The 27,979-nt window shown below is 51.6% G+C and overlaps 1 protein-coding gene across 1 annotated transcript; it reads left to right on the top strand.

Annotated features, from left to right (window-relative positions):
* ACADM (acyl-CoA dehydrogenase medium chain) lies at positions 1–27,979 on the top strand. Its single transcript, XM_027874048.1, has 12 exons — positions 1–155; positions 906–981; positions 4,363–4,460; positions 4,565–4,634; positions 7,011–7,111; positions 8,025–8,105; positions 18,188–18,318; positions 18,850–18,958; positions 20,995–21,135; positions 22,463–22,558; positions 23,257–23,505; positions 27,641–27,979. The coding sequence occupies exons 1-12, from the start codon at positions 123–125 to the stop codon at positions 27,710–27,712; spliced, it is 1,257 nt and encodes a 418-aa protein (XP_027729849.1). The 5' UTR covers positions 1–122; the 3' UTR covers positions 27,713–27,979.

Genomic DNA, 27,979 nt, shown 5'->3' with positions numbered 1-27,979 from the left:
GGCCTCCGGCCCACTCCCCTCCCGCCCCCTCCCCGCGGTGGGCGGGGCCAGGCGCACTAAGCTCTCGGAGGTCTGGCTCGGGCGGTTGGAGGCCAAGTGGTCCCAGCGCAGGCAGCACAGCAATGGCAGCGGCGGTGCTGAGGCACGGGGGCCGGGTAAGCCTGCGGGGCCTGGGGCGGAGGAATGGGGGTGCCCCCTCCCTAGCGCCCCCGGAGGTCTCCGCCCCGGGACCCCGGACTGCAGGAAGCGAAGGGCCGCCGGAAGGGGGTCTTAGGACCCAGGATTAGGAGTTAAAGGACCCTTGGAGGCAGCGTAGACCGAGCCTTGCCTTTGGCAGATGGGGAGACTGAGGCCCCAGGGGGGACGTGATCCGCCCCGGCCCGAGGGTCCACAAGCGATGGGTGGGGGTCGCTCAGGACCCCCCGCTCCTCCTCTAATGAGCGCTCCTCCCCAGCAGGTGCCTTAGGTGTGTGGGCAGCCCCCAGGTCAGAGGTCAGCGGTTAGCGTTCTGCCGAGCCCCGGCCCTTTGGGCGACTGAGGCTGGTGGAGATGCCTACGGGGAAGACAGGCGCAGGCTGCCAGGGGGTGGGGTGGGGTGGAGGGGCTGCACACTGGGCCAGTGACCCGAGCGGTGACCTTGGGCTGGACTCTGGGCTCTCAGCAGGGGGTGGGGGCAGGGTTTCCTCCAGAAAACAGCCGGACCTGCCCAGAAAGTGGCCGAGGGTGACCTGGGTGTGGGTGTGGGGGCCGGCGGGCCGGGGTCGCGGGGACCTAAACCCCCAGAAGCGAGGGACGCTTTGTGGTCCGGGGGGAGCAGACCTAGGCGCCTCGTGCTGGGCAGCCCCTGGGCCGGTGCCCGGGCGCCCCGCTGCGGCGGTCAGCACCGGCTATTTCTCTCCGGACAGGCGCTTCAAGGCTTCTGGAGGTCCCAGCACACCAAGACTGAGCCCAAGCAGAAGGCGCCGACGGGCTTTAACTTTGGTAAATATCGCCCGGGCTGGTCAATGTCCTCGGGGCTGCGCACGTGGTGGCCTTGTGGTTGTGGGTTTGGGTCTGGGTCTGGGTCTGAGTCTGTGTTAGGCAGCAGCGCTTTGTACTTGGGTTGGACACACCCACCCGCCCTGGTCAGAAGTCAGGGCTGACCGCATCCCCCACCCCCCACCGGCATCGGCAAACGTCCAGCCGGCGTACTGACCCTGACCCGCACCGGAATCACGATGTACCGGCAGTTTGTGTCTAAACTGCTTTTGGGAGCTCACAGTTTCCACGATGATGAGAGACTTCAAGCCGGGCGTGTCCCAGTTAGTCAATGAGCATTTACCAAACTGAGGGCCCCTGCCCTCACTAAATGTAACCTGACCCCAGTAGAGATCCGCCAAAGTCCTTGGGAATGGGGGCAGGATCCGTCCAATGCAAATTTAGGGTTAGAGTAACCTGGGCCTGAGTCTAAATGCCCAAGGAAGTGACGGGGAGAGAGGGGGAGGGCCTCTCCCCTTCCCAGAGCCCCTGGCACAGCATGTTGGGGCAGTCTGCCAAGGGGAGGAAGGCCAGGGCTCTCACTGGAGGAGCTCATGTTCTCCATCCCTGGGCAAGCAGAACCTCATTTCCTACTTTTCCTGGGTGGAAATCTGCACTTGAGCAAAAATAGGTGGTTTGCATTTCACCCTCTTTCTTCTTCTATTTCCGCACCCCTCCCCTCTTGTGAGCTGCCCTGGCATCTCTGCTCTCTGCAGAAAAGGGCAGTATCAGGAGCATGTATTAAGCACCTACTGTATACCAGACCCCCGTGCTAAGCACTGAGAGTACACTGAAGGGCAAACTCAAAGTCCTTGTTCTCAAGGAGATAACAGTCTAATGAGGGAGACAATATGCAGGTGAGAGTCTCCAGGCCAGAAGTGAATGGAGAAGTCCTCAGGAAGGTGGGTGACTAAGGACAATGGGGGGCCCGGAGGGCGTGGGGTGGTTTGAGCTGTGTCCAGTGTGAGCAGGAGTCTGGGATGGTGGGGAGAGTTCGCTTGGAGTCAAGAAGCCCCGGTTTTCTCCCCCTCTCCGTAAAGTAGCCAGAATATCTGGAGGAATTAACTGGCCAACTCATTATCGCCCAGGTGTCAGAAAGCAGGCAGACTGATTGAGATGATTCGCACTAAGGTGTGAAAGTCCCCCATCTCTTCCAGATATACTTGTGTTAAGCAGAATAAATCTCTGGTGGAATTTCAGAGAAGAGGACAGAAGTGAAGTGAGAGCATTTGGATCAGAGGTGGCTGATGTTTGGGCGTGTGGGGATAAGCCTGCAGTGAGGGCCGGCCTCTTTCCCCCGTGCGTTCCTTCTCTTTTGTCTGCGTGCTTTCTTCCCGGCCTTGTGGAGGAGCATCATTTGTGGGGCTGGGGGCAATCATAGAAAGACGGCCAAAGTGTGGCATTAGGCCAGAGGCAAGGCAGTGCTCCGTCTCTGCTGTTCTCTGAAAAAGAGTGACAGCCATCCTCCCCTCTTGGTGCTGCCCATGGCAACTTGCCAGCCCCAGGCTTGTCTCCCCAGAGTCAATAAGGAGGTAAAGAAATTGGAATGTGGCTTTTTGAGTAAGGGAGTGACCAGCACTGAATGGCGAGAGCAGAGTGGGTAGTGCCGTGGTCAGAGATATCAGGCTGAGAGGAGTGATTACGTGCAGACGTTGATGGGCACGCTTAAATAAACAGGGTGGTCCAAGTTAGTCTGCTGGAGCGAAGGTGAAGGTTTTTCAGGGCCATGTCAGCCCCTATATGGGTTCTTCCCTTTGCGGTCCCTGAGCCAGTAAAGAATCAGGTCAAACTAGGGAAGGAGAGAAGTGCTTTGCCCTTGGGCAATTTCCCAGTCCAAATAGAAACAATTGGGAGTTGTCCAGGGTTCTAGTATTACCTGTTTGGCATTGATTGTGCTGTAAGTGATTTCAGCGTTTGGAGCCTGAAGAGACAGGAGGAACTCTGTATTAATCCTTTATAAGTAGGCCTCCATTTCCAGAATAGCCATTTTAGCATGCTAGACCCCGTTCAAAGCTTGTCTGAAATAGAGACTCTCTTTTTCAAATAATCCTGCGGGGACTGTCTTTGGGGTTCAGAGGCTGCTCCCTACGTCGTGCAGCGCAAGTCTTTCTTTAAACATTGGGTGTTTGGCATGTGAACACCCTAAGTTCTTGATCTAAGAGCTCCCAATGCCTTAGCCTGGCATGAATGCCCCCGTGGTCTTCCTCTCCTTGTTTTTCCCCCACCTCTCCATGGCCCGGGGGGCATACCCGGGAGTACATACCGCTTCTGTACTGCTGTGCACACTGTTCTCTCAGCCCGCAATGGGTCCTTTCCTTTTCCGCTGTCTTTCCAGGCCCTGCTGAAGGGCCACCTCCTCCATAGCTCCTTCCCTCACCGTCTGAATTCTCGGAATTCTCATGTTCTTGGGGAGGAAGAGACTTTGGAGTGTGGCTTGTCCTATGCCATCTTTCACAGATGAGGGAACTGGGGCCCACGAAGGTCACGTGACTTGTCCAAGCACCCACAGGTGGTGGGCATCCCCCTGGCCTCCTTCCGTGAAGCTTCCTTCCTGGGACTTGTGCCCTTCGCCCTTCTCTTTAATTTGCTGATCTGTGTGTGGGAGCGATGATTAAGCATGAACCTGTTTTCCTCTGAGACTGAGGACGTCGATTGTGCTGATTTATCGTCACTTCCCAGAGAGATGGCCCGTGAAGGCTCCTGGAATGCATATATTGTACTTGTCTGTGTCTCAGGGTCTGAACACTAAGTAGATAGTCCAGAGTCTCTGTTTAGTGAAACAGTAGTAAGTAGAATGGGGAGCTGGGTGGTACAGTGGGCCTAGAGTCAGCAAGACCTGAGTTCAAATCTGGCCTCGGACACTTTCTAGCTGTGTGATCCTAGTCAAATCACTTAGCCCTCTTTGCCTCAGTTTCCTCATCTGTCAAATGAGCTGGAGAAGGAAATGGCAAAGCACTCTAGTATCTTTGCCAAGAAAATCTCCAGTGGGGCCATGAAGAGTTGGACGTGACTTGAAAATACTGATCAACAATAATTAGAAGAATTGTGTTTTGGTGCATTGCCGTGTTGTGACCCCACTTCTTGAGATGACGATTGCTCCGTGCTCATCTGGGCGTAGGATAATCCGGGATGGGCTGCTAGGGGAAGGGGACGCTCCAATTAACCAAAGATGCTCCTTGTGCTCGTTGGCCCGGGTACCCATTTTGGTTTCTTCACCCTGTTGTGTTAGCGTCCTGGTCAGGCAACCACACTTGTACTATGTACATGCCCTTTCAACACCCCAGAGTTTCTATCGGGCCTGCCTCATGGGCCTCCTTTAATTTTTACTGACTGACCTCCCCGTAGAGCTCACTGAGCAGCAGAAGGAATTCCAAGACACAGCTCGCAAGTTCGCCAGAGAAGAGATCATCCCTGTGGCGGCTGAGTACGACAGAACTGGCGAGGTCAGTGCAGGAGCCCTGGACGGCGCCAGAGGCATGGTCGGAGCAGGGGGAGGGGGGCATTTGGGCTCAGTGTTTTCACTTTCTCCCCAACTCTTTTCTTGTAGTACCCTGTTCCCCTTATAAAAAGGGCTTGGGAGCTCGGGCTGATCAACACACACATTCCGGAGAGTTGCGGTGAGCTGGCTCTTTTGCCTTTCTTGAAGGACTGTTCAGTTGTCAGGGTGAAATGGGGTGCGAAAAAGAAGACAGATGTGTGGTTTGCACCTCCCCAAGAATCCACCCAGAAGATGGTGATACCTAGGCTAGAGGGCAGCTCCAGCTTCCACTCAGAAACTGCTGGTTAAGCACTTGCTGTTTGCCAGGCTTGAATAAGTAAGAACATGTGGGTCACGCTGAAAACCAGCATTGTGCTAAGACTTCTATCTGACATCCCAGTCTCTGTCTCAGTCAATACCTCTGTCTCTGTCTGTCTGTCTGTCTCTATCTCTTTCTCTGTTTCTATCTCTGTCTCCCCATCCCTCCCTCCCTCCTCCTTTTCTCTCTCTATCTCTCTGTCTCTGTCCCCCATTCCTTCCTCCTTCCTTGTCCCCGCCCCTGTCTCTCCCACACTCTCTCTCTCTGACACTCTCTGTGTCTCTCTGTCTATGTTTTTCTGTCTCTCTATTTCTATCTTTGTCTCCCCATTCCTCCCTCCCTCCTCCCTTTCTCTCTCTCTCTCTTTCTCTTTCCCTCTGTCTCTCTGTCTATTTCTCTTTCTGTCTCTCTGTTTCTATCTCTGGGCCCCCTCTCTCTCCCTCTGACACTCTCTCTGTCTCTGTCTATATCTTTCTGTCTGTCTCTGTCTCTGTTTCTATGTCTGTCTCCCTTTCTGTCTCTCTCTTTCTCTCTCTGACTCTGTCTCTCAGTCTCTTTCTGTATGTTTCATTCCTCTATCTCTGTCTCTCCCTCTCTGTCTGTTTCTCAGAGATGATTGTAGAAGTCAAGAAAATAAATCTCCCAGAGATACCCCCCACTTCAATCCCCATCACCTGAGCCCTGCTCTTTCCTAGAGTGGTCCTCAGGCAGCAGAAACACTTGCCTATACTCCCAGCCTTAAGCCATTTTTGTGTGGGCACCGCCAGAGGGGAGACCGCATGCTGCTGCAGCCTTCAGGAAGCAGGCTCACTTCCAGCCACAAGGAAGCTTTGGAGTAGGAGTTTGGTAACCGAGTACCAGGGCAAGGTCAAGTCAGAGGTCCAAAGTTGGAGTCACCTATACTTTGACTTTGAATGATGCCCTTTGAAGTAGATACATGTTTCAGGTCAGGTTATGGTGCATTTGACCAAATTTGTGACATTATCCCCCTCTGTCGTCCCCAGTCTTAGGGAATTTCCTGGCCCGACGGAGAGCCTGCTTCCTCCCTAACCACAGTGCTGGGGCTCCCTCGCTCCTAGATACGGGACACTTGATGCATGTGGAGGGGTGTGGGAGAGGGAGGAAGAGGGATGTGACTGAGGTGCTGAACAGGGTTGGTCCGAGTTTCCTTCTGAAAGCTGTGGCCATTTTCTTCTGTGTCATATGGCTAGGCTAGAGTGTGTCTCAGACCCCGTAGCTGCAGTCCCTCTGCAGAGAATGCACACTTGAGCATCTGGCATTTAGGGCCTTGTCATTCTTGTTGGCCATGATTTGGGATTTGAGTTTTCATCTCCAGGAAGACAGCTTGCCCAGGCGGTGACTGAGTGCTCCTGCGCTATTCCATCACGGAGGCAGCCTGGCCCTCCAGGATGAGGGCCGGAAGCCCTGAATCTGGTCCTGCCTCTGCCACGCTCTTCCATGGGGGAAGGGGAGCTGGAGTCCAGCGCCAACCCCTGGAAGCACAGCATGGATGGAGCGCTTGGCCATAAGAAAGGGCTTGCTCTTGGGCCTCACCACATCTCCTTGGGACCACACTTTACCAGATGCAGCTGCAGAGTGGCCCAGGTGGGCCCCAGGCAGGCCCAGAGGGTGCCATCTTGTGGTCTTGTAGGTAGGCCCTGCATCCCTGCCGCATACAAAAAACCAGGCGACACACAGGAAAATAACATCAGAAACCGGATTGTTCAGCAGACAGGAAAGAAAAACCATGGCCCAGAGGACAGAAGGCCCAAGAGTGCGTGGTCTGTGTGCCCTGGAGTCATGCTGGGCCTCTACTCCTGGCCTTCCCAGAGGCTGGATCACCCTGCCTCAGTGATCCCATATAAAGTTGAGGAGGCTTTAGGCTCAGACTTGTGGCTGGTGAGGGGCTGCTGGTTGGATCTTGGGATACTGTGCTCCACCGTCTTGGGGCTCTGAGCCATGGTCACCTGCCTCTGCCACACAGAGCCCCAGGAAAGCTGCTCAGTGAGTCTGGCCTGGCTGGGTCCGTGGTGACCTTTCTCCCGCTTGCTTCCAGCCTGGGCTGTGCCAGGGCCCCACCTGTTTTGGAAGTTGATTCCGCAAACATTGTTTTCATTGGGAGTAAATACTCTAGTCCAAACCTGTGTTCTGCAGCCCTGGTGTGTCATGCCATATTTACGTTTCCAATGTTAACAGGTGGCCTTGGCCTTGGGATTTTTGATGGTTGCCTGATTACTGAAGAATTGGCGTATGCGTGCACAGGCGTTGAGACCGCCATCGAAGCAAATTCTTTGGGCGTAAGTGACCCTGGTTGTGACTCTGCCACAGAATGGGAGGCGGGGGCAGGCCCGGCACCCGCTGAATGGAGCTCTTGAGATTGCACTGGATAGTTTGGGTCATTGGAATGTCATTTCTAAAGTCCTTTCCCATTGGCACATTCCGAAGTTAGAGATGGGTATCTATGGGAAAGAGATGTTTTTAGACCCAAGGTATTATCAATTCCACTCTGGGGTTTATATTAGAATCTCTAATAGAGCTTGACCTGCTGAAAGTTTACACTCCCACAATCTCTTATAATACAGTGGAGTTTTGAATCATAGACTTTTACTTAAAATATTCTAGCATCCTCGATAGGTTTGAACTTCACTTGTGATTGATGGCTGAAGAATTATGCTGCTTCTGGGCGTGTTCCCCTGTGGCCATCTCAAGACTGCTCCTCTCTGGACCCCTTTTGGGATGCACCCTCCTGCCTGGGGTGTCTACACTACATTTAGCGGCTTGGTTCTGTCCAGTGTGGCCTGGCCACATGCTCCGCTCGAAGAGGCAGCCTCAGTGGGGGTGTGACTTTGCTGTGACTTTGGCCTTTTTTATGAAGCTCAGCCCTGGAGGGTCCAGCGGCCGCATGGCTTGTGTCACCAGCCACAGTGCAGCAAACAGACTACGCGGCCACGTGTGCAGGCCTCCTCTTAGCACCCATGCCTGTTGGAGTGGTTTTCTACATGTTTGAGCAGGAAGCGTTAGTCACGGTGTCAGGTTGAGGAAAGTTGTCTGGTGGTTCTGACTCTGTCGATGGCATGGCCTGTCCTTCTGGGAACTGCCCCGGGATGTGGCCAGGCATGCCTTCTCAGACCTTGGGCTTGAATTATCATCTCTGTATTCCGTATCTAGTGGCACGCGATCCTTTTCTAAAACCATCCTTTTCTTCCATAGCAAATGCCTGTTATTATTGCGGGGAATGAACAGCAACAAAAGAAGTATCTGGGGAGGATGACCGAGCAGCCAATGATGTGTGTGAGTAGTTACTGCTTGGGGACATTTACTCACTGACGGTATTCATTAGTGTCCGTTTTTGAAAGAGCTAAAAACAGTTGCTGCAGCGGTAGTGCGAATTAAAAAGTAACCCTCTGCACACAGGACTGCGGGTCTGGGTAGACAATCAGAAATCTAGGGATAGCCCCCAAAGTCTACTCTTCAGGTCCTTTGCACCCATTTCGCCCACACACACATTTCAGAAATTGCTCAGCACGGGTTGGACACAGTCATTGCAGGCAGCGCATACCTTTGCACCTCGGGCTCTTTGCCTCAAAGGGAGTATTTGTATACTTGGACTGGAGAGTTAACGTGTGTGTGTGTGTGTGTGTGTGTGTGTGTGTGTGTGTAATGGATTGGAAGCTTTGGAATAACAAGGGATTAATATTAAATTCAGACATGGAAAGCTATCCGTTGATTGAAAAATTGGGATACTTGGTGACATACTGAGCGTAAAGCTAGGCGGGGGCCTTAGAGGACCACTAGTCTGCATGCTGTCACTGGCCCACTGGGCCTCCACTGAGAAGCGTCAGAAGTAGGGCTTGGACCCTGGCCTGGGACTCCACCAGGATGCCTCCCAAGTGCTCATTCCCACCTTCCTTTAGCAGCAGAGCAACCGATGAACAAATTGGCGCCTGAGTGCAAAGCTGGAGCAAGGCTCCCTCTTGGGAGACCCATGCACTCCAGGGCTCTAGAACCTTCTGGAATAATCTCATGCCTGATTGTTCTTTGGAGGGCACATGCAAGAGATACAGTCACATTTCATCCATTGTACTAATATCAGTGAAAAATTGGAAGATTTAGAAATGTCATTATTTTGAAGCCATTTATATATTGGGCAGCTCGGTGGCACCATAATGCATAGAGCACTGGCCATGGAACCAGAAAGACCCATGTTCTTGTGATCAAATCCAGCCTCAGTTAACTAGCTATGTGACCTTGGGCAAGTCACTTAACCTTGTTTGCCTCAGTTTCCTCATGTGTGAAAATGAGCTGGAAAAGGAAATATCAATCCACTCCATAATCAGGCAGGACTGAAAAATGGCTGAACAACAGCAAATATAATTACTAGAATTAGGCTAACAATACATCCCAGGTAGAAGTCCTTAGGCAGGAATTACGGTATTGGTTGTATGTCAGTACGTGTTTCTGAAGCAGCTGGAATGGTTTCCCCAGAAAGGATTTTAAACAGCTCCTTTGTCTGTTGGGTCCCTCTTATCATCCCTCTGTCCAGGGGTGGTTTCCTGGAAGGTGGCTGTCAGACCAGCTGCTGGTAAAATGGTCATCAATTCTGAATTTAGGAAGGCTTTCAGTAGTGATGGGATGGGGGTGCAGCCTGCTTCTGCTCATGGCCACTTCTCTGCACGCCCCTGGTCCCTCCTGTAGTTCAGACCCTCCTTTAATGTGTCTTGTGGTACACTTGGACCCGAAGCCTCATCCTCTTCAGCATCTTCTCGGATAAGGTTAGGGGTCGTGCCTGGTGTGGGCAGCTCTCCAGTAAAGAAGCGTCCCCTGGCACGAAGACCAGCACCTTCTCGTCACTGAGGCTGAGGACTGAGGGGTCCAGTGACCTCTCCAGAGTCAGGACTTGAGCCCAGGTCTTCGTGGCTCCACTGAGCCGTGCCTGCTTAAATGTCCTTAAAGCTGTTGTGAGCCAGAATATCTGGGATTAGAGAGGCCCGCATTAACCGCCCTTCCCCCAACACACACGCACACACGCATGCACATGCACACACAGGCGTGCACACATGTACACAGGTGTGCATGCGTGCACACGTGCACACATGCATGCACGCGCGCGCACAGGTGCACACACACACGCGCACACATGTACACACAGGTACACACGTGCACTCCATGATGGTGAGCAGGAACAGTCCAGCTGTGGACACCACCTCTGATACCCTCCCAGGCCCCAGCCCAGGCTTCCACACTCACTCACTCAGTGCCCCTGTGGCCCCCGTGTGCCGACGCCCTCCCAGGTGCCTTTCCTAAAGGTTCCCTGGGGCATTCAGCCTTCCCCTCTAAAATACTGGGCAAAGACCTTGGGTCTGTACTTCTTCAAGTGAGGTCAGCAGACCATTCTATCTTTGTGGGTCCAGGAGCTGTTTGACAAGTCTCTCATGAATGTTTGTTGAATCCAATTGCCTGAATAGTGATAAGAGCGCCCTGGAGTGCAGCCGCTTAATAATTAACAGTGCCACAGAAGCTGAGGGCCAAAGGGATCTGGGAGGCCATCAGGTTGTCCCCTCTGCCCATTCTGCCTCCGAGGATCGCGCCAGGGGCTGGGGGGTTTCCTTGTGTTGTTTCCGTTGCTCCCATCTGGGGCCTTCTGCACGTGTGCAACAGCTTCTCACTCTGCTCTGAGCTAAGCCATCCCCACTGCCTCCTGGCCGCCGCCTCTGGACACTGTCCAGTGCCCAGGGCCTACCCCAGTGTTCCAAAATGCAAACCCCGCCTAATGGCAGGGGACAGACGAAAGCCCCCGAGGGCAGTGCAAATGAGGCAGGCTTTGGGAAGGAACCCTTCATTCCTGTCTCGAGCCATCCAGGTCTGCGGCAGATCCATGCACAAGTCCGTACAGTTTGCTCTCTGGATGAGAATGTGGCTTTACAAGAGGGAAATGCCCTTGTTGAGGTTGGGAGGGGAGGCCTATAATTAATTGTCTGATCATCTGGTGGGGGGAGTTTCATATTCTGTGCCTCGGATGAGTGCCACGGAGGAGCCGGAAGCTGAAACGTGTTCAGCTGAAGAAGGCCCCTTGCAAAGGCTGGAAGCGACCTCCTGCTGCTGGCTGGTCTGGCCCCAGACTTTGCAGGAGCACAGTCCTAGCTTAATTGCTTGCTAATTTGAAATTTTACTTATAAAATATTTGATCAGATATGGGCTTGTCATTTACGTTTTAGAATGAACAACTTCATAAGTTTCTAGGGTTAGATATTAATGTGGGGTGGAGGGGACGGGGCCTCGCGTCAGAAAGACCCGAGCTCAAATAGGGCCTCGCATACTTGCTGGCTGTGTGGCCTTGGACAAGTCACATCACTGCCTGCCTCAGTTTCCCTATCTCTGACATGGGGATCATGATGGTACCCCCCTCCTAGGGTGGTTGTGGGATCCAGAGAGTTCATGTCTGCCCACTTGAAAGGGCCCTAGACGTGCGAGCGGGGATTTCCATGATGATCATTTATTTAGAGCAGCCAAGGTTTGAGGCCCTGGCTTGGCTGTTTTGGTAGACAGATCTACCCTAATTCTCAAATGCCTTCATGCCCTTAGTGTCTAAGACAGTTGTCGTTGAACTTTTATTGTCATTGACCCTCCAGAAATTCTGTTAATTCCTTCATCAGCCCGGTGACTCAACAGTCGGCCTCCTTCTTCACTGGTTCGTGTGCTGGTGATCCGCGTGGCAGGTTTGTCATGTGGCCCGGGCCGCGTAGGTTTTCCTTCCAAATTCCTGTGAAGTGCAGGCGGCTCGTCCAGGACTGAGTGCCTCGTTCCTGGATCTGACCTCTGCAAGCCCCGAAAGAGTGGTTATCCCCTCATCATTTGGGACAGAAGGCGCCACTCCCTGTGACCGAGGAGGAGGAGGAGGAGTGGCCGGTGTGAAAGGAGCGCCGCGGACCCTGGCCGACTGCATCCAGCGCTCTGCCCTCGTGGTCCCCCGCCTTCCTCGGCCAGGAGGAGTCTGGGAGTTCGGCTTCCAGCTCGGCGTTCTTGCAGCTCTGCTCACCTCGCTCCCATCCATTCATGCCCATCTTCCTGTGAGCTCTCATTCTTCCTCGTCTCTCACGCCACAGTCCCGTGGGCGCCACGCCCCGTTTCTGGCGGTCTTCCATTCATCCGTGGCCCTCTGCTTTGTTTCCAGCGCCCAGAAAGAAGGGCTCTCTTGTCTGGGCAGTTTAATCAACGTTTTTTGAATTATTTCCATGCCAACCCTGCCGCTGGTCTTCCAGGACAGAACCACGAAAGTAGTGGTGGTAGTAGCTGTGGTAGCGCTAGCGAGCATCTGTGCAGGTGCCTCCTGTGTGCCGGGCACCGGGCCACGTGCTGTGAGCCTCACCGCAACCCTGGAGGAGACAGAGCTACTGCTGTGACCCCCATTTTACAGATGGGGAAACTGAGGCAGACAGCAGTTAAACAGCTTGTCCAGGGTCCCACAACTAAGAAGGATCTGAAACGGGATTTGAACTCGGCTCTTCCTGATACTAGGTCCAGCACTGTCTGGGCTGGAGCACCCCGCGTTACAGAGTGGCCCCACCGAGGAGCCTCTCAGCCTGACAGAGGTGTTGGAGTGGCGAGGGCTATCTGACTTCAGACGAGATTTCCCAGCTCAATCCAGCAAGCATTTGTGAAGCACCTGCTGTGTGCTGAGCCCAGCACTAGGTGCTGGAGCGGTCTCTGCCCCCAAGAACTCCTAGTCTGTTGGGGAGGACCTCTTTTTAGGAATGTCAGGGCCTTGGAAGCCAGGGAGGGCACAAGCATTGGGGATGAGGAAGGGCCCCTCGCAGAAGTCGGTGCCCGTGCTGGGTATTGAAGGAAGAGAATGCGTCCCGGGCAGGGCCGACGGGCATCACAAAGGTGCGGCGGCCGGAGAGGCCGAGCTGGGTTAGAGATGGAGAAAAGGCTGCTTTGACTGGATTGCAGTCTGTGGCGGGGCTGGGGGGTGGGGAAGGAATGCCCCGTACCAGGGGCCTGGAAAGATGGTGAGGGCAAGGGCAAAGTGTTTAAAGCGGAGCAGAGGAGTTTGTGCGTGACCCTGGAGGCAGGAGCAGATCTTCCCTTCAGGAAGACCCTTCAGCAGCTCTCTGGGGGTGCAGAGAGACTCCAGGGGGATGGGAGCGAGGAAGTGACCCTTAGGCCTTGAGTGACTTGAGTGACGAGGTCAGAAGCCAGACTGAAGAAAGGAGAGCCAGACTGAAGGAGTAGAGGTGAGACACAGAGGCAGCCGCTTTCTGGGCATCTGAGAGGGAGAGGCAAGCTTAGACGGCAGGTCTGATGAGGTTTGGGGGTTTTAAGCATGGAGGGGCCTAGGAAGTGGTGGAAGATTGGGGGGGGGGGGCTGGGGTAAGGATTGCGGCCCCTGCCCATCATCAGAGACTAGGAGAAGGAGGAGAGAGCCTGGCCGGTGTCGGGGACTCCTGGGCTTTCCTGGCTCTGCCGGCCGTCTCTGCTGCTCACTTCGTGAGGTCCATGTTTTTACTAACGTGGCCTGGGGTTGTTTCTTTCCTGGCCCTGCTTTGTGGGGCAGCACCTGACCACCATGATGTCCTTGCGTGTCCATGCTGCTATCTTGTTGGAATCAGGCCTTTGGCCTGGAGACGATCGTATTTACCGACAAGAACAGACGTGGACGCCTCAGCTGTTCATTACAGCATGCCTGATAGCGCTTCTGTAGCCATTCAGCTGCCGTATTTACTGAAAGGGGTAAAAATACTTTCCTGGGGGCCAGAATTGTGCTGGTTTGGGGAGCGTGGGAATTTCCTGCCTTTGCTGGGAACGACCGCTACAAGGAGCTCCCTGCCAGCCTTGGGACGCTGACCCCCCTGGCCTGAGTCGGGGGCCGTGATTCCCAAAGCCCTCCTGGGAATGGGTGTCCTGGTTCTCCAAAGCTGCAGCTGCACCGTGGGCCCCGTACAGGCCAGGGATTCTGGGGCCAGTCACGCACGCCTGTGCCATGCGCATCCCTGATCCCTTATGGCTCTCATTTCCCTGGGCATCTTCTCGGATTGTCCGCTGAGGTGCCCTACAGCATCTCAGGAAGATTTCCGTTCAAATGGTTGCAGTTCAAGATAGTTTTTGTTAGGAGTGCAAGTTTATTTTTTAAAGTTCCGTTACGTGGAACATCTCACACCCTGATGAGGTCAGAAAACGGGGCAGCTCTTTGGAGAGCAGAGTCCCCTGCCGGGACACATGGTGGCGGTGCCCGGCCTTCTCAGCCAGTGTGAGCATGTCTGTGTTGTGGTAGAGCTCCTCTGAAGGGCAGAGCCAGTGCTGTTGGAAGGAGGCATTCCTCAGCGTGCCAGGGCACGACACTGATTGTCCATGATGGGCCAGCCCTCTTTCCAGGCGCGTACTCGAATAATGAAGCAGGGCTATCTTAAAATTCGATGGTTCAGTGACTGTCTTTGACTGCACGTGCTTCAGGATTCCCGGGGATTCATTAGTCAGGGCATCTTCTGACAGCACAGACAGCTTATTACCTTTTAGCTTTTCCACTCTTGGTCTTGAGAATTGTGACGTAGCCAGACCCGGCAGCTCGGTACAGGACATTTCAGAGTTGCAACGGGTTAAAGCTGATCAGAGAATGCTTTCTGGTCAGCAAACAGTTATTCAGCCTCCACGGTGTTCAGGGCACTCAGAATAGAAATAGAAAAATCAGATTTTCCCTCTGCAGCCTTGACTCCCCCCCTCCTTCCAGAGTGTTGGTGGCACTCTTGGCCTACTTCTGCTCTAGCTGTCTGCCCAGTTTGTTTTCCATCTCCTTTCTGGCACCCAAGGCTGTCCCCAGTGAACGCTCAGCTGAGATTCTGTCAGCTCCCACGGCTTCCATTCCGATGCCTGCCAGATGGGTCTGTCTAGCCCTCTTCTTTCCTGTGCATATTTTGAGGCATTTCAGCCCCAACATGTCCAGAAGAGTGTCTTATCTTCTCCCCAGCCCTCTTCCTAAACTTCTTGCTCTTTCCGGTCCCCTGGGTTACTGGCTCTGAGCCTTTTCCCTCACCTCCAGGGTGTTTCTCCAGGTGCGTGGCCAGCACCCAGGAGCTCCTGGCTCTGCCTGTCACTCCTGGACTATTGCAGTACTCTCTTCATTGGTCTTTCCAACACCGGCCCTCCCTCTCCAGCCCATCGTCCGTTCGGTGGCCAAACGGATGTTTCTAAAGCGTGGAGCTTACCCAGTCACTTTTCACTCAAGGCCTCTTGCCTGGCCTCAAACTACTGCCCACTGCCTGGCTCCAGCCGAGCCGGACCACTTAGCTTTGACCCATAGTTTTCTGATCTGTAAAGACCTCACAGGACTGGGGCAAGGCCACCTGCCCTCGTGGCTTAGAGTAGACAGGGGCCACCACCGATTCTTAGGCCTGGCAGCGGCGGCACCACACGTTTTTCTTGGGAACGTTCCGTGGCAGCTGTGGAAACAAGGGGACTGATTAGGAAGGCATTGCTGTAGTCCCGAGGAAGAGGGCTGGGCCGTGAGAATGTAAAGAAAGGGACGGACGACAGTACGTGTTAGAGACAATCACTAAATCAGTCCAGCGGGTGTGTGTGCTGTGTGCCCAGTATGTGCAGAGAGATCCCGAAACAACACGTAAATTAGGCTCTTCCCTTAAGATGCTTGCATTCTGCTGGGGAAACAACGTGAAAAAACACGGACGGTAAATATGAGGTATTTTCAGGGATGGGAAGAAAGCGCTAGCGGCCGATGTGGTCAGGAGGGCTCCCCAGAGGAGGGGGTGCTTCCTGCCTTCGCTGAGCATTCCAGGTTTGGAGAAGAGGCTTTGCAAAGGCAGGAGATAAAATCCAACATATGAGGGACACTAAGAAAGAAAACGTAGACTGCCCCAGGTGGACTAGCGTGTGATCCCAGGGACAGAGAGACTTCAGTGCCCAGCACCAGAATGTGTGTTTTATCCTAGCAGCCTGCGGAGCGACCAGAGCTTCTTGCGGAAGTAAAAGACCGCACTGGTCAGACCTTCTGGTGCCAGGACAGAGACTTGACCCCTGGTTGAGTATCGGAGCTTCCAGAGAACAGTCCAGGCTCACTCGATGGCTGCAAATGTGGGCGTCTGGCAGTCCACCTGACAGAAAGAGGAAGTCTGGAGGGAGGCTGGACTTCAGGGAGACGCTCGTTCTCTTCTGAACATGCCAAGGGGATGCCCAGATGGAAACCTGCCTAGCAGATAGTGGAAGTCAGGCCTGGCGTTCAAGGGGGAGATGTGGGAAATGGGTATAAATATGATCATTGGACCCACAGAAGGAGGGTGAGGAAAGAAGGGGAGAGGGCCAGAGAGAAAGACTTGGTGGGTAAAGGGTGACAGATGGAGTGAGCAGGAGAACTGGGAGAGAAGGATGCCCGGAAAGCCAGAGAGGAGAGAGTGTGTGGGAAAAGGCCGAAAGCTGGAGAGGCTAAATAGAAAGGGGACAGGCTGGAGCCATCACATCATTATGAGGGGAAGGAGAAGGCAGCGGTCACGCACGCATTAAGCACCACTGGTGTGCCAGGCTGCTGTGCTGCTAAGTACACGCTGTACAGGTATCTCACGAGAGAGAACTCCGTCTGTGAGTTTATAGAAGGCTGGCCGTATCTTTGCGGAAGCCTCTGTTTCCTCATTTCTTCTATCTCTTTCGTCTTATTCCAGCACTTTTTCAGTCAAAGGACAGCCTCTAGTTTTCAAGGCGTTGCCCCCACAAAAAGAGTTACTCTGTGTGTTTTTGTGCAGAGAGCATCTTTTCCCCTTCTTTGATGCCTTTGGGCAGAGGTCCAGTGGTAAGGCAGCTCAGACCGAGGGCACCTGCTGCTTAATCATTTTTTGTGTATAATTCCACACTGTCTTCTGCAGAATGGTTGCACCCATTCAGCGGGCCACCAGTAGTACCCCAATGTGTCTGTTTTCCCATGGCTCCCCGAACACTTGTCTTCGCTTTTTTGCTAGGTGTAAATTGCATTTCTCTATCTAATTAGTAGCAATTTGGATCCTTTTTTTTGTATGGCTCCAGATTGGAAAAGACCAGTGTGCAGAGAACTCCCCAGAAGATGGAAATGAGGCCAGGGAACAAGGGGTGAATAGAAGAGCGTGGTGTGGGCCTCTGAAATAGGAGTCAGGAGTGTCAAGACTCAGAGCTGGGGCCGTCAAAGGCTGATAGAAAGAGGTGTGGGAAGTAGATTGGGAGACAAGGGGCCAGAGGAGGAGAGGCCCTCTGCCTGGGGTGGATGAGGTGGTGATAACTCAAACCAAGAAGAGGGCAGAGGCACCCCACTTCCTGGCTTGTTTTCTCCTCCAAGGAGAGTGGCCTTTTCAGTGAAAATGAAGAAACAGAAATGACCAGTAGGGAGTTTATACCCAGGAGAGGGAAAGCAGTCAGAGAGAACTCAACTTTTCCTTCGTGAATTGAAGTTAGCTGGCCCGCTCATACCGCCTTCTGTGTTACTGGGAGAAGTGACCAATGTGATGGATAAGCTGTTGCTGCCAGGACGGGTCGAATGCATAAGGGAAATAGGAGTGGGCCCACAGACTGGAGAAGGCAGACATCCTTGTGTTTAGAGGTCATGGACCCAAAGTAATGGTAAACATCACTTCATGGGGAACCTGGTCATCTCCTCTCGCAGTGCCTGCGAGTGTCTCAAAAGGCCACGATGAAAGTAACTCTAGCTTTTGAAGTAGTGTCTGCTGAGGGCCCTTCCCCCTCTCACAGGCTGTGACTCTGGACTTTGTTGTCGGGGATGCCAAAGCGGGGCATGGGAGGGCAGACGGCAACATGGGCTGGGAGGGGCAGGACAGGATTGTGGATTGGGCTGAGGACCAGCAGATGGTGAGGGAATTACCAATGAGGGCCTGATGGATTTGGGTGCCCTTTCTTATCTTTGGACATATACATTTCCATATTGATGAAAGAAAGGGTCTGCCAGGAAGAGGCCTATCTGCCTCTGGGCCACAGTGCTGGAGATGGGCGCAGTTGGTCATTGAATGCACTCACACATCTGCCTGCGAGATAAGTAGGTGCTCAGATGTCCACTGACACCAGCATCTTCTCAAGATGAGTCCAGCCTAGAGACAGGTGGACCCAGAAATGAATGTCCCCTAAAAAGAAAAGAGAAAGCTTAGTGTTGTTACAGGCCTCCACACGATCTCCTTCAGGGTCTGGGCATGTGCCAGTTTGCCACGTTAGTCCTGTTGGGACGAGGGAGGACCCACCAACTCTTTGACAGCCTTAATTCAGTAGTCTAGGCCCACCTCAGATCTTGATTTAGAATGACAGGGTCTGTTTCCTCACATAGTGCTTGTTGTAGGGTTCCCAATGGTCATGTTTCACCATTAACGGGTCCTTACTTTGATGTCTTTGTTTTCAAGGCTTACTGTGTAACCGAACCTGGAGCAGGCTCTGATGTGGCTGGTTTACAGACCAGAGCAGAGAAGAAAGGCAATGAGTATGTCATCAATGGTCAGAAGATGTGGATAACCAACGGAGGAAAAGCTAACTGGTGCGTTCATGGGAGGAGCTGCCGCCCTCGCTTCTCCCTTGGTTTATGGAAGCTCTCACGTCCTTGTCTCCTCTCTCCCTCCTCCCCTTGTCCCCTGGCCATCATTAACCTGAACCTGTCACAAATTCAAAGTGCAAGGAAGGTGACCCAGTCTACCACTGTGGCTTCGGCGAACTGACCAGCCCAAGGCAAAGAAGCCAAAAGGATTTGGTTTTTGTTTCTGTGAAAAGATATTTACACAGTCATCAAGCATTCATTAGATGCCTGGTAGGTTCTAGGTGCTCACAACTAGGCGCATGCGCGCGTGCGCACACACACATACACGCTCACACTCACACTACACAGAAGGAAAACAAAGCCATTCGATGCACGAATCCCACAAGGCATGAGCAGGCCTTGACGTCCGGTGTCACCTCGGGCATGGGGCTCCCTCTCTGCCATGGTCAAGTTGGCCTGGTTGGAACATCAGAGACTTTGTTTTCCCCTCTGCTGCTGCCCCAATCCTGACGAGTCCTTCGTGTCTTCTTGTAGGTATTTTCTTTTGGCTCGGACTGACTCTGATCCCAAGGCCCCTGCCAGCAAAGCCTTCACTGGATTTATTGTAGAGGCAGACACCCCAGGAATCCAGATCGGAAGAAAGGTAAAACGCAGATGCCACAAACGGTTTATTTTTAATTCAGAATAAATAAGGCATTTCACCATCATAGATTGTCTTAGGTTGAAATGAAGAGAAGTCTTGTATCAGCCCGTCTCCCAAAGGCATGGTCTCCAGCCCCGACACATGATGGTTGTACCCCCCGAGCATGTTCTGCTTCCCCAGCGCTTAGCTGGAGAGTTGGATAAAGCTGTGGTCTCCCCTACATGTGGGCCCTCCCTCTACCGGCCAGACCGTGGCCTCCACAAGCCTTCTGGCCTGCATCTTCCCACTAATCTTCCTTGGAGCATCTGCCGAGGGCGCTGGGGGCCCTCTCCTTATTGGTTAGTGGCCAGCCATTTCCCTTCCCATAGCTGCCTGAACTACCTTCCTCTCTCTCCCAGCGTATGTCCTCAGGTTGTCTTTCAGTGCCCAGAAAACCCGCCTGCCATGCTCACCTGACACTAGATGGTCCCTAGTTCTCAGTTGTGGCTAATAGAATTGGAGCGTCTAAGTAGAGAAGCGTTTTGTCCCCCGAAGCACTTTCAGGTTCTCGGAACAATCCAGCCCGTCCTCTCCGTGGTTCCCTGTTCTGGGCCTGGCTTCTTCATCTGCATCTCTGTCCTAAGTCTGCACTGATGCACTAACTCCATGAGGGACCCGTCCAGCTGCCATGATTGAAACAAGCGGCATCCTCCTTCCCCTGGCTCCAATGCTCGGGTTGTTGGAAGCCCAGTGTTCTGAAAGTGGGTGGATAGGTGGCTCGATGCGGCCAGCAGAAGCCTCTGAGGAATGGCGCTATCAGTAGGGAATCCCTTCTCAACCCTTCTCCCAGGAACTCTCCTAGAACTGTCATGGTGGAATGCCTTGGGGAGCACACTTCTCCCCGTGTTACTTCTTGTTCAGTATTCCTAATCAGAGGATTTGTTGAACAGTCTTATCTCATGGTTAGACATGTGCATGGAATATGCCTTATTGGAGGAGAAGACTTCAGGCTGTACTTTGTGTAGACACAAAGGGCTTGTATATTTCCAAAACTGTCAGAAGGGTGGCTCTAAAGGTGGGATTTGCCATTGAAAATTGACTGAAAGCCTGCTGGTGTCCTTCTCCTTTTCACCAAGAATACTATGGACTCCCAGAGGAGGAATTTATAGGTGGAAAGGCAGGCAGATGGGTGGAGATGCTGGTGTCTTTTCAAGGCCCTCTTTCTTGCAATCATTTCCCCCACTTTTCAAAGTGGGATCTGAAAAACGGATCTTGAGGACGCATGGACTTGTCACCCCCAGCAGTTTTGGTCACGTCTGGTTGTCATCCCAGCTGGCTTAGCATCATCCACCCGAGAGGTGTTAATGCAGGACACAGTTCTCTAGATAGTGTCAGACGAGGTCAGTCATCACTCTCCAAGCATTTATCTAGTGCTCACTTTGTGGCCACCCCTAAGGAGCACCAGGGATACAGAGAAAAAGGAAACAGTCCCTGCCCTGGCCCCAGCAGCTTCCGTGCTGATGGGGGAGAACACGCATGATGGAGGACCTCAGAGGAAATGGCTCTGGCTGGTGGAGGGATCAGGAAAGGCTCTCTGGAGGAGGTGGCACATGAGCTGAGTCTTCAGAGACTCCCCGAGGTGGAGGCTGGGAGGGGAGACCTTTGAGGCCCTGGAAATGGCCAGTGTGAAAAGGTGGGTGTGTGGGAGGAGCCAGAGAGGAAGGTGCCCCAGAAGCCCAGGGCCCTGGGTCCTACGAACCATCTAGAGCCACCCCCCTCGTCCTCTCCCTGGACTCTTGTCATTGGTAACCCAGGTATGACTTTCCGTTGGCTCCTGTTAAACTAGGCCCATTGTTCAATTGGGACTCTCTCCCCCAGAATATTTGCTGTTCTTTAGATTGACTTAGCAACAGCCTGTCTGTTTTTGAGCAAGCATTAAATTATTAACATGTAGTTCTTTTTCCAGAGCCTTTTCCATTAAGAAAATGGACAATGTATGTAAACAGTTTCAAAAACTTTCTTTAGTAAATGTCTTTGGTTGTCAATGTCCCTTTCAGGAGATAAACATGGGCCAACGCTGCTCGGACACCAGAGGGATTGTCTTTGAAGATGTGGTCGTGCCCAAAGAGAATGTCCTCATTGGGGAAGGCGCCGGCTTCAAAATTGCAATGGGTGCTTTTGACAGAACCAGACCTTCAGTAAGCGAACACGGGGCATGGTTTTGCTTTTACCTTTAGGAGAGTTGTGTTGTAACATTCCGTGGCTGTGGTGGCGCATTCAGTTGTGCTGTATTCTGTTGGCCTTGGCTTCGTTCTTAGGTTTTCCCTGAATAGGGCTGTGCTCTGCTGATTCCTGAACAGTGGCCATAGGTACAGAAATGGCCACAGTGAGGAGGCGAGTCTCCCAGGGGGCTGGCCTCACTGACAGGGTCATTCAGGGCCCCGCTGGGCTGTTTGCACCCTGAAGCTGTCCCCCGTTCTTTTTCATTAGGAAGGAGGAACTTTTTCTTGAGGCCTACTTTCTGAAATGAGTCGATAGCACGACTGGAGGGACTGGCTTTTGTCCTTCTTCACGGTTCCTCCTTGGACAGTGGAGAGGCCCAGGGACTAGCCTCCTGAAGGCAGGAGCCTCCATCTTCATAGGTGAAGGCAGAGGGCTGCCAAGGGCCAAGCGCCATCACACCATTCCCTTCCCATCCCATGGAGCCTGCACCACAAATGGCCTGTGGCCCTCCTGTGAAAGAACCTGGTGTGTCTCTAGTTTGGGGTCACCCAAGGAGCAGCCTTTTATTTTCTTTTTTAAATGGTATTTTCCCCCCAATTATATGTCAAGACAATTTTTAGCATTCATCGTTACAAGATTTTGAGTTCCAAATTTTCTCCCTCTTCCTAAAATGGTAGGCAATTTCATATAGTTCTCTATGTCAATTATATAAAATTATTTCCATATTAGTCACATTAGTTGTGAAAGAAGAAACAGATCAAAAGGAAAAAACCCACGAAAATTAAAGTAAGTGAAAAAACGATGCTTTGATTTGCATTCAGACTCCATAATTCTTTTTCTGGATGTGGAGAGCTTTTCCATCATGAGTCTTTTGTACTTGTCCTGGATCATTGTGTTGCTGAGAAAAGCTGAGTCATTCACAGTTGATCATCACACAATGTTGATGATAACGTGTACAATGTCTTCCTGGTTCTGCTCATTTCACTTTGTATCAGTTCATACGGGTCTTTCCAGGTGTTTCTGAAGTCTGCCTGCTCATCATTTCTTATAGCACAGTAGTGTTCCATCACATTCATATACCACAACTTGCTCCGCCATTCCCCAGTGGATGGACATCCCCTCAATTTCCAGTTCTTTGCCACCACAAAAAGAGCTGCTATGAATATTTTTGTACATGTGGGTCCTTTTCCCATTTGTATGATCTCTTTGGGATACAGCCCTAGAAGTGCTGTTGCTGGGTCAGAGGGTACTGAGCAGCTTTTTAAAATGACACCTTTCTTTGGTGTTCTCTCACAACCTCAGGTCGCCGCTAGTGCAGTCGGGCTTGCGCAGAGAGCTTTGGACGAAGCTACCAAGTATGCCTTGGAGAGGAAGACCTTCGGAAAGCCCCTTGTGGAGGTACTACCACAAAGTGCAAAAGGCCTTGGAAATCACGGTGTCCACTGCCTCGGAAGGGAAGAGAGGCTCAGGGATTTGTCCGGGGGTCCTAGAGATGGGGGCAGAGCTGGGACTCAGCTAATTGTGGCTCATCTAAGTAATGGAAGATTGGGGGTGGGGCTGGTAAGAAACAGCAGATGTCACAGAGTCAGAGAAGCAGGGCAAGCAAACCCCAGAAACAAGGTGCTCAGTGACCACAGCCCGTAACAAGAAGAACCCTCAGAAACAAAGGTGCAGCCAGAATGACCAGCCTTAGCCCCAAAGTTGAGGAAATGCCTCTCCCGCGAGAAGTCAGAACTGGGTGCTCTCAGTGAGGATCAATGTTCTTATGACTGTTAGGAGGGGAGGGGCAAGAGAGAGAGAAAAGCAAGACACACAAAAAATAAATTGCTTTAAAAAACCGAACGTAATATACAGTTTAAAGATTGTTAAAAATAGAAGTTCATGTATAATCTTTTTTTCTTGGTTGTGTATTTGAATGTTTAATTGCTAGTGGTAGTTAAATTTCTAGTGATTTTAAAATGTTTTATAATTTGACCAGAAATCAAATTCGTGCATAGTGGATTGTAGTTAGGAAACAGTGTTCATTAGCATTTCATCTCAAAATTATTTTTAGACGAATAATGTCTCTCGTGCTCTTTTCTTCTCACTAACCTTAGCACCAGGCCGTGTCCTTTTTGCTGGCTGAAATGGCTATGAAGGTGGAACTAGCCAGACTGGCTTACCAACGATCAGCGTGGGAAGTTGATTTGGGGCGCCGCAATACCTTCTATGCTTCCATCGCCAAGGCATTTGCTGGCGACATTGCCAACCAGCTGGCTAGTGACGCTGTGCAGATTTTTGGAGGCAATGGATTTAATACTGAATACCCAGTGGAAAAACTAATGAGAGATGCCAAAATTTACCAGGTAAGTTAATTAAACGTTGCTTTAGAGTCAAAATGTACCCAACTGACGAGTACATTTCATGTTGTTTAAGAATTAAATATCATATTTTAAATTAATTAAGCATTACTGCTTCCTGATTCTTGAGTCAGTAAACACGTGAAGAGCACTGACGCAATGTTGGCTAAGTTCACGTCTCCAGTGAAAGACCTCACGTTGCAACGCCAGTGACTCCCGAGCCCCTCGGGGGTTCGTCTTCCCTTTCATTTGTTACATGGTGGCCAATGGGGGCCCTGAAATTTCTTAAAAACACAAATTAAATTTGTTTGCCAAATTTGCCAACTTTGAGAAGACGGGGGATTTTCTAGGTTCTTGTCAAAGCAGCCTTGGCCTGAGAGGGTTCTTAGTATTTACAGAGGGCGCAGAGGAGCAGTTTTCCAAGTAAGAAATCAGCACCTGGGTCTCTGGACAAAAGGCTGACCTGGGTGACTTATTTGGAGCTTTGACGCATATGTAAGAGTAACGGAGGTGGAAAATGACTCCCGTTGGGCCAGCTCCTGAGGATGCAGAGGCACAAAGGCCAGTCCCTGGCTACGCATGAGTTACGCATTGGTAGGCAGAGAGAGAGCGTACACGGAGAAGCCCGGCAGGTTCCTGGGCCTCGTCCCTGGGGACGCTGCCAGTGTCACTTACCAAGTGCAGGCCCCAGGGGCATTGCCCGGGACCCGTTCTGGGCTTGACCTTCATTCCCCAGCAGTGACCCACGAGTCACCCTCCTAGCAAAGGAATTAGGAGCTCCTGATAAGTCCCCTGCATTTGTAAAGCAGAGGGCATTGGCCTTGTTCTCTCTTGGCTACAGTCCCTGCTAGCTCTGACCCCCTGGGAATTCTGCCAGCACCTCGCTGGTACAGGCAACCACAATGTAGATCATTATGTAAATGTCATCGATGATTATATATCACCGTCTGATATTCATGTGAATTTTTCACATCTTAGCCTTAAGTTGTGTGGTTCAGTCATTTCAATTGTGTCTGACTCTTCGTGACCCTGCTTAGGGTTTTCTGGGCAAAGGTCCTGGAGTGCTCTGCCATTTCCTTTACCAGCTCATTTTACAGATGAGGAAACTGAGGCCAACAGGGTGAAGTGACTTGCCCAGGGTCACAGAGCTGGGAAGAGTCTGAGGCCAGGTTTGAACTAAGGACAATAAGGCTTCCTGACTCCAGGCCCAGCTCTCTGTGCACTGTGGCACCCCCTAGCTGCCCTCAGGGCAATACAGGTGCTAGGTATTCTTTTCTTGAATGTTGTGTTGTGTGAAGGCTCTAGACTAGCATTTGGGGAGATACCACCTAATGCTAAAAAATAATGAAAATGGTCTCCCAGGGCCATAGATTGAGCACTGGAAGGAACCTCTGAGGGCATCTAGCCCAAACCCATCATTTATAGACAAGGAAACTGGGGTCTGGAAATAAGGATCCTGCCCAAGGTCTCACGACTCCAGGCCGTGTGCCATGGAGATGACCCTCTATCCTGTGGTCCCTCTGAAACCTGCCTTTACTGTCTTTGCTGTTGAAGAGAGAAGGCTGGACTGGCTTGGTTCCCTTCACTTGGCACCGTCCATGTACTTGAGCCTCCAGGAATAGCCTTGGCGCTCAGCCTCCTGGCAGTCGGTTGGCCATTTATCACCAGGTTAGGCTGGAGATCGGGGCTGCTGGTGAGGATGCCTCCCACCCCAGATGGCTCTGGAGGCCAGGTCTGCTATAGCAGAAACAACAGTGATCAAGGGGAAGGGAAGGCAGACAGTCACTGGGGAGATGGGGAGAAAGGAAAGGGTGGCAGAGGGGTTCCTAGAGTCCTAGAGTGAGGTATTAACTCCCTCCACTCAGCACACCCCCTCCCGTCCTTTGTTTGCCTGGTGACACTCCTTCAGGAATGTTCACTCTCAAGGAGCAGTTGGGAATAGAAGAGTGGAGTAAACAATTCCACAAAGAAACATGGGGGTTTCCCCCTTCTGCTTTCCCTCTGGAGGGCACCACCATCCTCCCAGTCCCTCAGGCTCCCAGCCTAGGAGAAAGCCTGCATTCCTCTCACTCGCCCTCCAAATCCAATATGGCGCCAAGACCTGTCCATTTCATCTCTACACCATCTCTCTAATATGTCCCCTTCTGTCCTCTGACCACCCTAGTGCACACCCTCCTCACCCACACCTGGACTATTGCAGTGGCTGCTGGGGGCGTCTGCCTGCCTCAGTCTCTCCTCACTCCAGTCCATCCTCCATTCGGCCAGCAAAGTGAGTTCCCTAAAGTGCAGGTCTGACCATGTGGCTCCCTATTGCCTCCAGGATCAAATGCAAAATGCTGCTTTTGGAGCTTAAAGCCCTTCTTAGCCTGCTGCCTCCTCCCTTTCCAGTCTTCTCACCCTTACTCCCCACCATGTACTCGTCAGTCCAGTGACGCTTCCTGGCAGTGCCACTCACGAGACCTCCCCGACTCTTGGCTCAGGGCATTCTCTCTGGCTATCCCCCAGGCCTGGGACGCTCTGACCACTGACCTCCCTGGCTTCATCTCAGCCCCAGCGAAAATTGCCCCCTCTACAGGAAGTCTCCCCAGCCCCTCCTCATTCCAGGGCCTTCCCTCTCCGGCTGCTTGGTCGGCTGTCTGCCCATTAGAAGGGGGTTTCTTTTGCCTTTCTTGGTACAGCCAGTTCAGTCACTTAATGAATGTTGACTGATTGAGTCTGGACTGGGGAAGGAAGCACCTCTCTTGGGCACTGAGGTGAAGGGTCTTGCCCAGTCACCGACAGTCATGAGGCAGGGGCCGGACTTGAACCCAGGTCTTCTTCACTTGGTTCCCTACAGTATGTTTCCTCTTCTCAGCCTCATGAAGAAGGTTTTGTGATTTCTTGTCTCCAGCAGATAGTATTGATGGATTTCAAGTTTTTCTTCCGTGAAAAGTCAGTTATTAACTGGGCAATTCTCATTATGTCCTGATGTCAAGAAAAGGAACATTTTTTACATCCAGATGCTTTGTTTGGGTTTTTGATAACCTCACTCTGTAAAGAGGAGAAAAATTAAAATTATTTTTGAGTTTTTAAGAAAACATTTCCTAGCACTCCTTAGGTGCTACTGGGAGATCTTTGATGGTCTTTCCAAATGAGAGGTCGGCATTATCACAGTGAGGAACCTCAGAGTTTGATTTTTTTTTTAAATTAATTTATTTTGAATTATCAACAATCACTTCCATAAGCTTTTGAGTTTTAAATTTTTCTCCCCCTCCCTCCCTAAGAGGGCACGCAATCTGATGCAGGCTATACATATACATTACTATTAAACATATTTTCACATTAGTGATGTTGTAAGGAAGAATTAGAACCAATAGGAGGAACCACCAGAAAGAGGAAACAAAACAAAAGGAGAAAAATAGCAAATAGTAAGCCTCGATCTGCATTCAGACTCCATAGTTGTTTCTTTGTATGTGGATGGCATTTTCCATCACGAGGCCTTTGGAGATGTCTTAGATCCTTGTACTGCTGGGAAGGGTTAAGTCTATCAAAGTTAGTCACTGCATAACATGGCTGTTACTGTGTCCAGTGTTCCCCTGGCTCTGCTCACTTCACTCAGCATCAGTCCATACAAGTCTTTCCAGGTTTTTCTGAAGTCAGCCTGCTCATCATTTCTTGTAGCACAATAGTATTCCATCACATTCATATACCACAACTTGTTCAGCCATTCCCCAATCGATGGACATCCTCTCAATTTCCAATTCTTGGCCACCACAAAAAGAGCTGCTATAGATATTCTTGTACATGTGGGTCCTTTTCCCATTTGTATGATCTCTCTGGGATACAGACCTAGAAGGGCTATTGCTGAGTCAAAGGGTCTGCACAGTTTGAGAGCCCTTTGGGCATAGTTCCAAATTGCTCTCCAGAGTGGTTGGATCATTTCACAGCTCCACCAACAATGCATTAGTGTTCCAATCAGGGTTTGATTTTAGTCTGGCTCGTTTTGTTTTCAAACTGCTCGTCAAGCATAGAGTACAGGCTTTCAATAGTCTTCTGCAGTGGACTTTATCTGTTGACCATATGATTGCTCATAAAATGGGAAAATGATATTTCATGAAACATTAAATAACTGTAGTCACTGATGTGCTTACAATGCCTTCAGATTTATGAAGGGACCGCTCAGATCCAGCGGCTGATCATAGCTCGTGAGCACGTCAGCAAGTACAAGAATTAATTGAGGAGCGGTCCACCGGCCTGCGGCCCTGGGCAAGCGCCTGCCCAGGAGATGATGGCAAAGGGAAGACACGTGAATGGATTTGCTGGTGAAATGAAGAAAATTAGAAATGTTGTTTCTTCCACCCTGTGTAAGAGATCACAGTGGTAGTTGTACACTCTGTTTAACATCATTAAAATACTTGTGTATTCTTTCAACAGCACTTGTACTTGAATCGTAAAGCATCAAGAAATAAAGTTAATCATGTGGAAATAGTCATTTTAGAAA

The sequence above is a fragment of the Vombatus ursinus genome, unplaced genomic scaffold (assembly GCF_900497805.2).
Source record: "Vombatus ursinus unplaced genomic scaffold, bare-nosed wombat genome assembly UNPS02014804.1, whole genome shotgun sequence".
Taxonomy (NCBI): domain Eukaryota; kingdom Metazoa; phylum Chordata; class Mammalia; order Diprotodontia; family Vombatidae; genus Vombatus; species Vombatus ursinus.
This window is presented reverse-complemented; position numbering and strand designations above follow the sequence as displayed.